This window comes from Odontesthes bonariensis, chromosome 20 (assembly GCF_027942865.1).
Source record: "Odontesthes bonariensis isolate fOdoBon6 chromosome 20, fOdoBon6.hap1, whole genome shotgun sequence".
Lineage (NCBI taxonomy): Eukaryota > Metazoa > Chordata > Actinopteri > Atheriniformes > Atherinopsidae > Odontesthes > Odontesthes bonariensis.
This window is the reverse complement of record NC_134525.1, coordinates 12,301,655-12,317,668: the sequence shown is the minus strand read 5'-3', so window position 1 is coordinate 12,317,668 and position 16,014 is coordinate 12,301,655. Positions and strand designations below refer to the sequence as shown.

At 40.2% G+C, this 16,014-nt stretch overlaps 1 protein-coding gene across 1 annotated transcript; it reads right to left on the bottom strand.

Moving 5' to 3' along the window:
- Window positions 1–2,602: 2,602 nt before the first annotated feature.
- Window positions 2,603–4,097, bottom strand: prmt6 (protein arginine methyltransferase 6). The gene has a single exon (XM_075452242.1). The coding sequence runs from the start codon at window positions 4,044–4,046 to the stop codon at window positions 2,991–2,993; it is 1,056 nt and encodes a 351-aa protein (XP_075308357.1). The 5' UTR covers window positions 4,047–4,097; the 3' UTR covers window positions 2,603–2,990.
- Between the last annotated feature and the right edge of the window lie 11,917 nt (window positions 4,098–16,014).

The window sequence follows — 16,014 nt, the reverse complement described above, 5'->3', positions numbered from 1 at the left end:
CACCTTATGGCTGGCTTGATTTCAGCGTGCCAACCGGCAGAGTCCACGGTATCTACTTTAGTTACATAAAGGTTGAAGCAACATGTTGTCCTTGCTTTGACCTGCGAGTAACACAATATTCCATAAGGAAAAAAAACTACAAAAAAACACTACAAAAATAGCTGAAAACTGTACATTACAGTTATGATCCCAGGCTTCAGTTAAAATAGAAATAAGTATTTTTTTTCACAGTGACAGGTAAGTTGAGATTTCTCTCCAGCAGTTAGCAGTTCTGTAGTATTTAAAGGGACACTATGTAATAAATTAAGTCATTTATTAGCTCAAATCAACATATTCATTCATAAGTTAGTTCTCATTGGTGTAAAATGATCTCTGTCAAAAATCTCACTTATCCTCCTGAGTGAAGAATAACTTGTCTGTATCTACATAGAGCAGGTAAGCTCTATGGAGGCTGCCATGTCCTTCCGCTCTATGAAAAATGACGAAGTGCCGAGAGGGACATAAAGCACTTCGAATCGCGACTTCGAAGCAGAAATGACGTCATTGTGACGTCATTTCCGCCAAATGGCTTATTACAGCCGCTAATGCTAAATAGATTTTATTCCTTGGCACATGTCTTTGTGTTCATTAGCTTTCTTTTTGTAAGTGCATCATCTTCTTCTTTTTATTATTATTCCTATGCTCCCCCTGGATATCTTCTTTTTGGCGTTATGCTCACATTTGTAAACTGTTATTTTGTTGATTTACTAATAAAGTTTAAAAAAAAAAAATGCTAAATAGATTTTATCTCGTAAATGATCCCACTAATAATGCATTGATTGTTACCAAACTTCTGCCGTAGTACACATAGGCTCTTAGCTCACAAAACGAGGCATTAGAAAGTTTGTAAGTTTACCGGGAGTTTATTTACCGCTGCTAATGCTCCTATTGCTAACACAGGCTAATGCTAACGCTGCGTCAACGTCACTTCCGGTAACTCCCGGAATATGACTAATTGCATTGCTTGCACACCAAAGGAGATGTTATGTTATCTGACATGTTATCTGTCATCTGTATTCATAGTGTTGTTGTATGTGTGTTATGTAATCCTTTGTACTGTGTGTCTTGATTTCTTTTTGTTTGTATGGACCTTGAGTCTGAAGCTATAGCTTCTTGAATCTTGACACATTCCGCTTGCCGTAGTTCAAGAAGTTGCAGCGCACATTTGAAAACGTGAGGCGCTAGAGAGCAAATTCATTCAACTTTGCAAAATAAAATTGCACCACTAGATGGGGGAAGAAATTACATAGTGTCCCTTTAAACATTTTTGCTTCTTCTTCTTCTGGAATAAAGTTGTGCGACGGCCCTTTTGAATAATAAAAGAAAGATTTTACTCTTTGACTGACTACTATCTGTTATGTTTTCTTAACTTCTTCAATCCCCATTTGCTCTGTAAGGGACACAGAGAGCACACGCACTTGCTTCTTTCCGAGCAGAGGTGAACAAACTTGAATCAAACACCTTGTAACAGACCTGTCAAAAATATTCATGAGTCACTTCCTGGATAATGACTTTGAACTATGTGTCATTTAACCAGAAATCACATCACTCATGATTTTCTGTTAATTTAAGTAGGGACTATAAATGTTTCAGTGACACCCACTTCAATTTTAAATTCATGTAGCAAGAAAGGAACCACTTCATCATGCCAACATTATACTGGTGTTTTGGAGAATGCGCATGTCGAGTTCCTGTTATCTGTCAACGGTGTAACCTAATTTTTAGCCAAAAATAATGAGCCAGTTTGGTGCTTCATTAAATATCGGAGAAAGTCAAAAGCGTGGCACTTTCCAAGCTGACTGCAGCTGCTTTACATGAACATACTGGTCTAACGCTCACTGAACGCAGCATTTTTGATAAGACTCCAAAAATGAATTGGGCAGTGTTTTGTGCAGTTGCTTCATGCTGCTTACAGGAGCGATAAATCCCTTTAATCTACTCCCGTACAGTTCCAGGAGGCAGTGATTTCAAATGCATTGAGTATTAAAAAAGTATTACAAACCCCCCTTTTTAAAAAAAATAAAATAAATAAAGATAAATAAATCATTAATGATTTTCATTTGACCTCTCTAAATGACAGTTCCAGCTTCAGTTACAAGAATCTGCTGTTTTTGTCTATTCTTCTGAACAGTTCCATTTAGCTTGCATATGACAACTGAAAGTATTTTATCTGCACTCTTTGCTTTTAGTTATTGATTATTATCATGTTTTATGGAATGATTTTATTGCCTTCTTGTGATTTTAAGTAGCTGTAAAGCACTTTGAATTGCCTTGTGTACAAATTGTGCTCTACAAATAAACTCGCCTTGCTTTGCCTAATAACATAAGCAACAAATTCTTATGATTCTGAGTATTTTTACCCCAATTATCTAACATTTTCAACATGTTAACTCAGAACACCACCTGATGGTGAATGGATATTGCACATAATTTATTGCAGCCCATAAGCACTGCAGTACTTTGTGATAGTAACTGCTGTTAAGACGGTTACCCGGTTAAGCAGTACAAAAAAAACAAAGGCAGTCAAATCCACAAAGACACTTCACACAGAGGCTTCTGCAGCTTTGCATTTTTCAACTCCCATAGCAGCCGTTTATTAGGTTCAAAAACAAGCATAAAAACAACAAACTCAAAACTGTGGATGGCAGTTCACATTAACTCGAACATTAACTTTGTATTCGAGTCTAAAAACAATCAACAAAACTGTTTTCAGGCTTCGGCCTCGAGAAGCGAGTCCAGACTCCTGAGTCATTGCATGTGTAGGCCTTTAAGCCACGTGTTATTTTATACTTCTTAAATCTTACAGTAACAGTATACCAGGCGAGTCAAAAACATTATTGGTGCTCTACTTGCGGAAGATCACATTGAGCAGAACTGCTAATCTCAATGACAGATAATACTCAAAGAACTTTATTTCGGTGAGCTGACTATCACTTCATTTTGAAACCACACTACGGCTGAGCCTCAGCGCTCCAGTCAGGGATGGAAAAAGTCTTGGCTTGTCTTTTTTCTTCTCCTATAGTGTAGTCGACGTGGATACATATATGCCTGGCGCTTCCCTCCGAGGGATACATGCTAACCTCCCCGGTAACCGGGGTGTCCTGCACCACTTCCACCGCACCGCCGAGATACAGCACCGCCTGCTTCCAGTGGGTCTCCGGTTTGAACGGAGACGTGGAAAGCACGATGGGCTGCAGTTTATCTGGGCAGGGAAAAGTCACCGTGAAGAAAACACAGAAGGCGTTCACTGCCGCCGAGCCAAATGACTCGCAGCTGAACTGACCCTTCACCGACCGCAGCTCCTCCACGGTGACAGTGTGCAAGTCGATTTCAGCGAAGCGGGCCGGGTGGGAGAGCACGTCCTCCACGGTCACCGTGTTCACCGTGATGTCAGAGTTCATTACACATTTCCGGGCGAAGTCGTACATGCACGACATATCTACGCCGTACTTGTCCTTAACGGTGTACCAGAAATGCAAGCGGTCCTCAGCCACCGGGTCACACATGGGCGCGATGTAGAGTTCGGCTTTGTTCGGCAGAATGATGCCGTCGGGCTTCAGCCACTTGTCGCGTGCGTAGAGCACCGAGTTGAGCATGGACTCGTGCAGGAGAGCGTAACCCATCCACTCGCTTACTATCACATCTACCTTCTCCGGAAGGTCCACAGTCTCCACTGTTCCTCGAATTACCTCTATTCTGTCCTCCAAATTGTTGTGTTTCACTATTTGCTCAGCCTGCTCGGCTATGGAACAGGCCTCAACTGCGTACACTTTCAGAGCACCAGCTTGAGCACAAAAGATGCTCAAAACGCCGGTTCCTGCCCCGACGTCCAGTACAACTTTCCCCCGAATTGACTCACTGTTCCTATGTATCGCCGTTCGGTAGGTGTTGGTTCGGACGTGGTCAGCTATCATTTCCTCGTGGATAGTAACATCAGAATAGCTATCGAAATAAAGTCTGTCTTGGCGGTTTTTATCCAATTTTCTCTTTTTTCCAGCGTGAGACATCTTTCTTCGACCGTGGTGTGTTGTAGCCTGGCGGTGTTTTGTTACGCTACTTCCGCGTTGTCAGTTCTGGGACTTGTAGTTTGCTTTTGCAAATGTTAATGGTGAGTTGGGCTAAATCGTACTACAACTCCCACAAGCAAACGATAACCACGTTTTCTAACTGGAGCTCCGTTAGGTGGACACGTGATACGTTGGAGTTTCTACTGGGGAATACAGCAACTGTATTTATTAGAGAAACGAAGCCTTTTCCACTTTTAAAGCTACCAAATCAATTGAGGTTTTCTTGAGATGATATTTGTTTTGTGTGTTAAAGATATTTATGTTTTGGCCACATTGAGAACTAATTTGTGCCTTTGTTAAAGGCATGATGTGTGGGACTTGAGAGACATGTGGGTGAGAAACTATGGCAAGAGAGAAACTAAGTTAAATAATACAAATACAATCATTTGCTGATGCTGACTTTTAGTTTGTTAATATCCACGCAGTTTAGTTTTGGACTATCTGTGAAGTCCTGCTCTTGGTCAGATGTGTCCAGTTCTCATACTTGGTTGACTAACGTTTCATGGCAGCTGTCTTTTGGTATCATGAGGTCCATTTGGTCTTAGTCTGGCTTAAAAGAATCAAATAGTTTTAACATTAGATTAGTATTTTGGCAGAAAGTCGTTTTTTTTTTCGTTTTTTTTTTTCGTCTTTGGCAAATCCTTGTTTAGTGTCACAATTTTGGGAGCTACCGGTATGTTCATTAAGTTTTGTACCAACCATCATAAAAAGAAGCAATTATAGAATCTTAAAGCAGTGACTGTCATTTCAGAAACTCCTGCTTGGGTCATATTAAACTGTAGGGACGAACAGCTTACATGGCCATTTAGGCGGAAGAAGATGAAGATAATCTTTAAGATTAAGAGACAATTAAATTCAGCCAAAGGTAAATTTGCATTTGTAGAGTTACACATGTTGGAATGCAGCTATGAGAAAAATCGACCAAAGAAGTAAACTGTCTGGAGCAGTTTACCTTCTCTAATTAAAACAGAGCCCGCTCGTTTATAGCACATCTACAGTGTCCATATAGTAACTTCACAACATATCATGATCATTACCATTTCTGAGCCTTCCCCAGTGCTGGATCAGGCAGAGTACAGCTGTTTGTGGCTCAGCTCAGCCCCTATGGGACACTCATGGTTTCAGACATCTTTGGCAAAAGCTATTGGACAAATGAGAAGGAACTGTAACCCATTTCATGAAGTTGGAAAAAAAAAAAACAAGAGAAAAAAGCAAGATGCTGTGTAGTTTGTTGTTTCTAAGCCAATACAGTGTAGAACAAGAAAGGGAAATAATAGCACTGAAGCACATGAAAAAATATATACATGGGAATTAGTGTGTGCATTTGGATGGGTGGATAGGTGGGTGTGCTTGCACATTTAGATGCTTCTAAATTTGAATCCAGCACTGATCCTCGTGAGGAAAACATGTGAATTCTCTTATTTAGTCTTTTCAAAAGTATAAAGCCAAAAAATAATTCTACGTAACTCATATGTTTTTTAAGCTCGGGTAATGGAAACCGCAAGCATCGAGGGAAAAGGAGGTAGGCCTTTATATTCAAAGCTACAGTTTTCTTTTTTCTAATGCTATTTTTTTCTTCTTCTACTGAATCAGAAACGCAACACCAAAACATGATCTAAATATGCAGTGTAAGTCATAAGGGAGCCAAATATCAAAGCTGGCCTCCCACAAGCGACTGGTGAAATTCTAACTTGGACAGAAAAGCAAAGACGAAGTGGAAACATACAATGGGATGGATGGCTCAACCGTCAAACACAGACCGAGGGATTCAAATTGCGATTCTTCGCACTTGGCAGGAGGGTTTGCATGTGTTGTAGCTGGAAGGTAGAACAGACAGACAAGCAGCTGTTAGTTGTCCTCTCCTCCTTTCAAGCTTCAGGTAGAACTGCTGCCAGGTCCAAACACAGCTAACACCCACCTCCCAAGGAGATGGCTGCTATGCTTTATCTTCATTCTTCAAGTGAGTGTGAATTTATGGTCAGACAAATAAGTTGCTGGCTTAAGAAGCACATGTGAAAACAAAACTATACCGCTTATAAGGAATGGGATGAAGATGTCTTGTAATGTTTTCAGTGCTGAACGCTCCTAAGCCATTGTCAGCGTTATCTTAAATTTTGGATTTTATTTTAATTTGATCTCATTTCAAAGTGAACTAGACAATGCAATTCAGGAGAATTTGCCATGGGATTATATTTTCTATTTTCTATCCGGTCCTTGTCTCTTGTTCACTGTTTAATAAAATTTTTTTTTAAAAAAAGTGTAAGCTGAATCTGTTTGTGTATTTAAATAGAGCAGAGATTAAAGAGACTGTTGATTTACAGATGTCGATCAGCTGCGAACAGGTGGTGTAATCCTGGGCTGAGAAAAACTCTGCACCGAAGATGCTGGAACTTATTGGCCTATGAGTTTCTATCCATGTTGTCTACTTCCAGACTTCACCTGTGTCACCTGCCGACGCTGTGTGTGACATCATCTTCTAAGAAGTTGTTGCGGGCACTGAAGATTTTGACCACGCTTATCTAACTAACTTGTACTGCAGCAAAATAACTTTAGTTGGATTGAATTGAACGGAAAGTGTGGTTCCATAGTAGGAGTATGAGAGAAAATGCAGGAAGCACATTAGTTAGAAATAAAGCTGAAATAAACAGGAAAGACGGAAATAACGTAGATGTATACGTAAATGGGGGTGGAGAGATAAAGAGGAGTTGCTGTGTGAGCTCTTTGTACTGGAAGCTCATCAGCAGCTGTTCTTTTTCTTGGCCAGCTGCTGTCAGCATGCACGGCCTCATGGGAGGTCCCTGCATCCTGTCACGATTATAGGACCTGTCAGCTTCTGCTGCATCAGACACACACAATGACGCGACCTGAAACCCTCCTATATGTATATAAGCATGCAGCCACCACTTCAACCCAAACAAACCTATACATGTACACGCAGGCACCTATGTAGTACAGAAAGAAACTATGCATTATGTGCAGAAGCACAGCCACCGGTTTCGATGTCACGATCACCCAGTTCAGAAGATGGCAGGCGGCTGAGCAACAAATACTAAGATGCAATGGCTTGATATCGATCCCTGTTCCCAAGGATCAATACCGGGATACCTTCATATCTCTCTGCTACAGAAGGAGCCAACATCTGTGAAAGCTGGTGTGTCATAACACACTTTCCATCTCTTATTCAACTCCTTCTTTGCGCCTCTCTTACAGCAAACACAACTCCTCTCACTCAAACTTTGGTTTCACGCATGGATCCATTTGGATGCCTTTTCCGAGTGTGCGTTATCATGTTTCATGCTTTGACATCTCCCTGCATGGACACAGTGTGTGCCAGTGCTTATCAGTGGAAAAGTTATAACAAGGGCTATAGCAAAATTTTCTGCCCCAGCCGTTTTCATTCGCTTTGTTTGTACCGTCCACAAGTCATTCCCACACCTTTCCCTAACCCCCCCCCCCCTTTTTTTTTTTTTCAACAGCGCCAACCAATCACTTCACAGGATCTCGATGTGTCAATCAAGAGCAATAGTAATCAACTCATTAATTACGCCCCATCTCCCTGTAGACTCACTTCCTTCATGCTTTGCAATTATTGGTTACATTACCTTGCTATTAGGTTAAATTACTAGGCACAACCTGTATATGACGGCGTGGGTATTTTATGCTGACTCTATGACACACACACTGTGCAATTTGCAAAATGGCCATATTGTCTTTTGATTAATGGGGTTATTTGATAAGTAAATGAGGAGATACAATGTACTCATCTTATTTAGTCAGCAAATAGAAATCCCAGAATTTGACGGAGTTATGCTCCTTAGAAAAAAATACTTTGTAATACAGTACTGTTGAAAGAAAAAACAAGACCCAAATGAATCAGATGAAAACCATTATTGATCAGTTATTCTTTAGAGATATAGTCTGACATTTAGGGAAGTACATATTGGTGCTTCTAACCAAGAGTTGGATTTTAAATTGATATTGATATGGCATAGATGCCCCAGTAGAATTGCCTATTTGGGTATTGAGAGTATCTGTATTGTGAATCTTTAGACTGGTATGCAAAGGTGCTTATTGGTTGATTTTTCTAAATGTTTGACAATCCCACAATGAACAAATATGGCATTTAAAAGATGTTCTATAGATTTTTGTTCTACACCCATTGGGTCACTAAACATTTAGTTTACAACTGTTCACAGCTAAAGAGTGAATGCTTAGAAGTCATCTAGTTGTAGCCTAGTTGTTAACAGTTATACTGTAAAGTCAAGAGTGTGCGGTAATTGTGGGAAACATTTAAGGTTGTCTTTTTAATCACGTAACCATGGTTTTAAGGATTGTGTAATTGAGACTTGACTCCTCTTCTTCTTCCACAGTAAAAGCAGGACAAGTTTTACGGATCATCGCGGATTTGACCTCGGACCATTTGCAATCCACTAAAAGTTCAATTCTGCCCTCCATTCCTTTTCTAACCGGCCAATAATTCCCTGGTGAGGCGAAGCAAGCACGGAACATGGGGCAGAGGCCAGAGGGAGAGTTGAAAATGCTGCTAATGATATGCAAATACATGCTGTGTTTGCCGTGACAGGATCAATCCACCTGGTCAAAGAGGATGACACTTTGTGTAATGTGTTCAGCCTCACACGTGAATGCTAAGGACCAGGAAGTTAGAGTTGTAAGTGCCTCTTTTTTTTTGTGAGAACATAGAAATAAAAAAAAGTCAAATAAAGACAGTAACCCATGGATCCATTCTTTCTATTGAAATACATGCCAGTTTTGTGTGGTACCATTATACACTGTTACTTAACTTGTTTATAGTCACTTTGAGTTTGGGTTAAGATTCTTCTACAAGGCATGTCACAGACGCAAGGCATTTCCTCTGGATTACCACTGGGATGGCGAGTCCCGAAAACATTTGGCCTTTTGTTTTATGGAGGCTCGTGCGAGTGGAAATGGTGCATTCAGTGTACATCTGAAGTTGTGAGTGGAAACTCAAAATTAAGTCATTTTCTAGCCTTTGCATGTTTGACACAAAAAGCAAGGAAACAACATGGCTGCACCAAGGTTTGCTTTGTTGCTTTGCTATTTGTTGTGAAATATGAACCAACTTTACCATTTGGGAAATCTTGTGGCAATTTCTTAGATTTTTGTGAGTTGTACATTGGAAATTCCATGACCAATAAAAGTTTACCCATTTATTGCCCAATTACTTCAATAGTTGATGAGGAACTTCGATTTTCATTTAACTTGATAGAGTCCTTAACTATACATTTTAATTTCAGCAATCTAGCTTTCAAATTGTCGACACAAGTATTATCTCAAACCTCTACAGAATATGTCATGTATGTCACAACATTTAAAGGCGGGGTAGGGGATCTTTTTCTGGAACATTTTTTTACATATTGCTTGAAATACTCTTCACACCCCCATTGCAACCAATTAATTAAAAGTTTTGACACAAATATGAAAAGTTTTAGTGGCCTCTAGAACGTAGCCTGGCTGACGCGTCCACAATCTCGATGAGATGGTGGTCTGGGAACTAGGTGTGCTTTTTGTCGTATTTGAGGCGTGGTTTACGAATGCCTAGAGCCGTTTATTGGGCGCTACGAATGTCTATCAAATGACGTCAGGTATTTCCCATGCTGCTTTGCGCGCGATTCATAGCCAATTGTATCACTTATACCAGATGACGACAGAAATTCGACGAGGAAGAAGAAAAAAATGGAAAATAAAAGTAGCTAAACGTGCGCTCTAAACTACTTAAATTGACAACAAAGTAGGCCTATATGTTATATTCTACGTGAATTTTTATGTTGTAGGGTTGTGAATTTATTTTAATAATGGAGAAATTGAGCAGCCTTGCTTTGTTGTCTACAGTAGTAGCTCAACCCTCATCTTACTTTGAAGCTCCCAGCTCCCAGAAGTGACGTCGACGTAGCTTTAGCAGCAGAAAAGCTATCAGGCTTGTGTTGATGATAATAATAAACTCCTGGACTATGTACAAACTTCCAAATGCATCGTTTTGTGAGTACAGACCATATTTGTACTACTGTAGAAGTTTGGTTTCATGACGTGATTTTAGTGTGGTAATTTTGGAGATACTGCCAGGGTCCGTTAGCGCTTGTACTAAGCTATTCGGGATAACTCAGTAACTCAGCTGATGTTCAGCCAATATCGGAAAAACTTCGGGTGGGCTACTTGGCTGGATATCACGGTTCAAATGACCCTAGGGTGAATCTACTCCGAAACACTTTCTAAGGCTGCATTGAACGGTAACGTTGTGTCCGCTGTCATGTTGGATTAACGCTCTACAAGCTTCGGTGTAGCGCATAGACGTCGTCATCGTCTTGCTGCCCCCCCGTTCTGTGATTGGTTCCCAAACTCTGGCAAAAATAAGGGCGGTGGTTTCCAGGCTGACTTTGCAGTGAGAATGAAATCGAGCGCAAAGCAGCATGGGAATTCCCAGGCTATCTAGAACGTACAATCTAGGAAAAACAGTATCCAATCATTGTGAACGGACCGTTCACAATGATTGGATTCTGATGCCGTCTATCAAACTGCAATCTGCTCCTCCCTCCCCCTCCCTCCCCCTCCCTCCCCCTCCCTCCCCCTCCCTCTCCCTCCTTCCCCCTGTGCGCGTACCCTGCTCCGTGAACGAAGCTTGGCAGGAAGCTAAACTAGAGCCAGCTTGGCTAGCACCTAGCATTATTAAACGTATAGTTAGCATAAACTAAATACTAAATACGGCAACAATCGATGCTTGCTGTCAGAACAGCGCTCGTGCGCGTTCATGTACTCTAGAGGCGTGCCTTCGGGGGGAAAGTGAAGAAAAGGGTTGGGACTTTTTACCTGTGTATTTTCAAAATGCAGCTTCGCTGGACTCAAAATCCAGGATCTCCTACCCTACCTTTAATTCGTTGTTGGCCTTGCTTAACACAGCTACAATTTTTGACTTAACTTGTATGTGACTTTCATGTTAATCATTCATGTGACATAATTCCTTAAAAAAAATGTTGCTTAATTTAGTCTTTCAGTCACAATTCCCCCTATATTCAGTGTGTTGTTATTCATGGTACGGGGATCATATCACAAACAACCAAAATGCTGAGTCTGGCTTTATGAGACACATTTGGCCTGAAAAAAGAAGATGAATAGTCACGGAGCTACTTGAGAATACTAATACATTAAGCTTAAAGCAGAGACTTTAACAAGAAAAGATATGCGATATCAAAAACATACTGTATCATTTAAAACGGCACTCAATTTAAAAATTCTTATTGATTTCTGAAGGTCACGATACTTCACACAGTTTTGGTCTCAACTTCATTCGTGTTTATTTTCCTCTCAGCAAATAGACTGAGAGGAAGGCCTGTACTGCTAAGGTGATAAGATCCTCCCCGGCTTGTTATTCACGCTGACCTTGGGTGCTGCAAAGTAAAAATCAATGCTTTTTTTCAGAGGGACAGAAGGCAGTGTTCACTTTCTCTTAAAGTACGATGCATCTTCACGAGAGAAGACAGAGAAAGAGAAAACCTGTTAATCCTCGCCTGCGAGTGAAACGTTTATCTGGACAGACAATCGGACAGACACACGTGTATTGTTGTGTGGACATTAAGAGACAGGTCACCGAAAGCAGCATGTTGAGCTTCATTTTTCTCAAATCAAAGCGGCCTCCATCTTGCACACAAATAACCTCCATAGCACATGTTCAAATCTACCAATATATCAAATAATATGAAACAGTTTGCTGGTATAAAAGCAAGCAAATTTCACTTTGTTCTGTTTTCTACAGTTTGTGAGCTTTCACCAATAAGCTTTTAGCTTTCGCTGTATCGGTCCCATGTTAACAGTATAAAACACCTTTGGTTAACTCAGTGGTTTTCAAAGAGAGGCTCGATCTATTCATCTTTATACTACATGCCCAGCAACAAAAAGCAACCAACAAACTGCTGAGCTTTTAGCAGATTAAGTGCTTGATGTTTTTTAAGCTAAAGGTAAAGCAGGATTCACCTTCAGCTGGATGCATCATTAAGTGACTATTTTTCAAGATAATAACACAGTAGATTCTTTCAGTGTACCATTTTAACCAGTGTAACCTTTTCTGTGTTTCACAGCATATATTTGGGTGTCTGATGTAACTTCTAACTTAAGGAAACGGCACCCTAAAAGTGAAAATATCTCATTCAGTGAGTGATTTAGATTTGCAGTGGATGTCTACATCTCACCCCCCAGCCTCTTTCTTTTTTTTTTTTTTTTATCTTTGCCAATCTTCAAATAATGCCACATTTGCTGCAGTGAAAAGGTTAAACTCTTTTACTTTTTACTATTCAATTCCCAACAAATTCTCAACAGCAGTTCAGGCCACTTAAAGGTGGGGTCTGAAATCTTGGAAAAACGGTTCCTGCAAGCTATATTTTTGAAAATACACAACCTTGCCTCTCCCTTCAGCCCACCCCTCGAAACTACGTCTTCAAAACACATGAACGAGTCACGAGTCTGTGAACGCGTCGGGGGGAGGGGTGAGGGGGGCTGACGGTTGATTGGCATGTCAGAATCCAATAGAAGTAACTCTCATCATTACTTCTATTGGTCAGACATTTCCTCTTGCTACACCCTCTACAATGGACTAAAAGATTTCGTTTTTTTTCCAAACATTCTATTTTAGTGGGTGCAATGGGGTTTTCAGACAATATGATAAAAAAATGCTCCAGAGAACATCACAGACCCCACATTTAAGAAAGAAATGAGAGAATAATGTTCTAAAAGTACTTTGTTACATGCTTTAGTTCTGACTAAATTTCTTTCTGACTCTCGTTCTTTAATTTTTTCTCAGTTGGAGGTTTGAAATTCTATATTTCTGTTTTATTGAAGGCATCAGTGTTAAAGCAAACATTGGTTGAACTTTGCCATTTGCCTGTTTATTTCAAAACAAACGGACAAAAGAAAAATGAAGGACTGTGCCTGAAAGTGGTGACAGCTCCAACTGCCTGTGGCCGAACTGCAGGCAAAGGAAATGTATGTTTTTGTGAATAAAATGGCCAGATAAGTTATCAGTTCTTTACTGAATGCTCTCAAATATGTGTTTAATGTCTCTCTGTAATGATGTCTTCTTTTATTTGAAAAATTCTTTTGAAACTCTTTTTTTTTATAGCTCTAAACACCAAAAGATATCACCTAACCCACCATAGAAGTGCAATATGACAATGTAGTGTGCCCTCTGTGTTCCTGCTGTGTCCCTCTAAATCAGTCCCATTTCCTCAAATGAAATTCTATCGACACATCTGCTCCTGTAGAGAATGATGGGATTTTTTTTACCTTGAATCCCAATTGTCCAAATTGTGCCTTTGGTATTCTGTGGAAATCTCATTCTGGCGTGGTTAGTAGACTCAAGTGTCCCAGATGCACCTCAGTGACAGACAGATGGACGACACTAAAGCTCTGACTGAAAGAATTCAGACTTGTTAAACCTTCATAGACGCCATAGTTTCTTCACTAAAAACACAGCAAAATGTGACGCATGGTGTTCAAATGTAGAACCCTGCTCTACCTTTTCTGATACCATCGCTTCTGAATAGAGCCACATTGCTGTGTCCTTTCCTCCTTCCTTGACTGCAGCGTCTGAGAGAAGCTGACTGAGGGCAGATGGTGAGAGATTTAGCTGTACAGTATTGCTTTCCTTCAACCAAATCAGAAAATCCATTAAAGCACATTAGCACAACTGCTAATTGCAAGGCTCCGTGTGTCTAATTGCACACATTGATCTGTCCACAACCTCCCTCGGTTGAGGCAGAATTGTGAAATTAAAGACCTTAAGTGGACAAATAAAGGATTTTGTGCCACATCCGCGGACCTGATTCATATATGAAGAATATAAGTGCAGCGGGCTCAATGTATAGACAAGTGTGGATTTGATGAGCTCTCACGAGGCTTGTATAGCTTAAAGTGACAGATATTATTTCCATTCTGAATATTTCCAAGTACTCATAATCAAATCCATGCTAAACCATTTAAGTGTCAATTATAGGGTATCTCTAACCTTCATGAAGAAAGTAAAAGCACCTGTCCACAAGCAAAAAAGAAAAATGACATTTTTGATAATAATATTTTGACAGTAATGCTGGCTTTATTACTATTTGAAGGATTACTAACGTGCTTTTATTTGTTAACCCCTCGATAATGAGTCATGCATAGATTGAGTGGGCCGGAACTTTTCATCTGCTTTGTGGCATGTCGACTCGACTTTGTCAAACATTAGGCCCAAAGTCAAGAGGTACAAAATGCATAGTTGGTTTTTTCACTTCCTTATTTCAACCTGTCATGGCAGTTGTGTGGCCCTTCGGCAAAATACAGCCGGTGTCCTGAGGAAGAGTAAACAGAATGTGATTTTCCACCCACAAACAATTTTTCTGCTGCCTATAAAAATGAATTGTCACAGTAGATTGCCGTTTGATTTAAAGTTTGTTATTTTGGCACATGACCATGAAGTATTTTCATCCCACCGGGACACTCTTTTCTGCCAAACAACGGGGTGTGAACTTGTGTAGCTTAGACGATTCTATCCAGAAAGTGATGTATTCTAAAAGCCTTGGCCAGTGAGCCATGCCTGTTCTTTTGCTTTGCTCTGCATCCCCAAACAATGACATCATCTATCCAGAGTGTTGTTCTGCACATCTACCTCCATTCTGACCTCTAATTGGAAGCAGTATATGCCAGAAGGGACATTACACTACACACCTAAATGGCTACTCTGAGCCACTGAGCAGAACATTTAGTTAAAGTTGGTCATTCTCCATCCCTGGAGAGCCAGTAAGGAGTTTGCCACATCGCCTTGAAGAAAAGTGCAGAGGCATACAATGTGTTGTAGATGACAAGATTCTGCAGTGAGTTCCCTGGATACAGTCAAGATGGCAGCCTACTCAGCATGGCGCTAAGTCATGCCCCACAGTATCTGGCTAATAAGCTGTAAATAAGAGTCTGAGCTTGACTTCGCTGTTTTTCTCTGTATTTTTTGGAACATAATAAGGAAACATTGATCTGGACCAGGTCCTCTTTAAAGGCCGGGGAATGGACCCCCTTGGAGCATACCTTGTTTTCCAGCATTTCTTTGGCGCAACATGGAGGTAAATTATGGACAGGACTTCAGCGCACTCCCGGTGAACCTTTGTTTATGCAATAAATCAATGTAAACTCAGGCTGGCATTTTTCAAGGTGAGCAGGTTGAGGGATGTTAGAATCCTCCACCACACCTGTGATGCAGGTACATGTATAATAAGTTTAATCAATAATTATATTCAATCTGAAAAAAAACTTAAAGAAGAAAACAAATCGATTTTTGATTTTTTAATCTCTTATTTTTAAATCTTGTACAATATTTCATTCACAATCCGACATAAAAGAAACATCAAAATTAGATCACGAATTAGGACAAATAGCAACAGGTCAGTAACACGATTGGGTATAAAAAGGGCACCTTAAAGAGGCAGAGTCACTCAGATGTAGAGATAGGCAGATATTAGGTAATCTGCAAAAAACAGGATTGACAAATTGTGGAGAAATTTCAGAATAACGTTCATTGTAAAGTTGTGAGCACTTTGAAACTTTGAGAGAATCTGGACCCATCTCTGTGAACAGTCGACCGGCTGAAAAACAATATTAAATACCCATATGGTCCAGAAACCATGCTACCAGACATCATTTGCTCTGGACCATAGCTAATTTAGAAGTCACTGTGGAAAACTGTTATGCAAATCAAAATTTGACATTTCTTTTGATGTTTGACTGACCTGCTTCCAGTCCAGAACTTTCACCACCTGAAAACACACTTTCAATGTTCCATTTATGTGGTTTATGAGATTTGCCAATCATTGAATTCTTCTTTTATTGATTTTTATATGTCAGACAGCATCTCAACCCT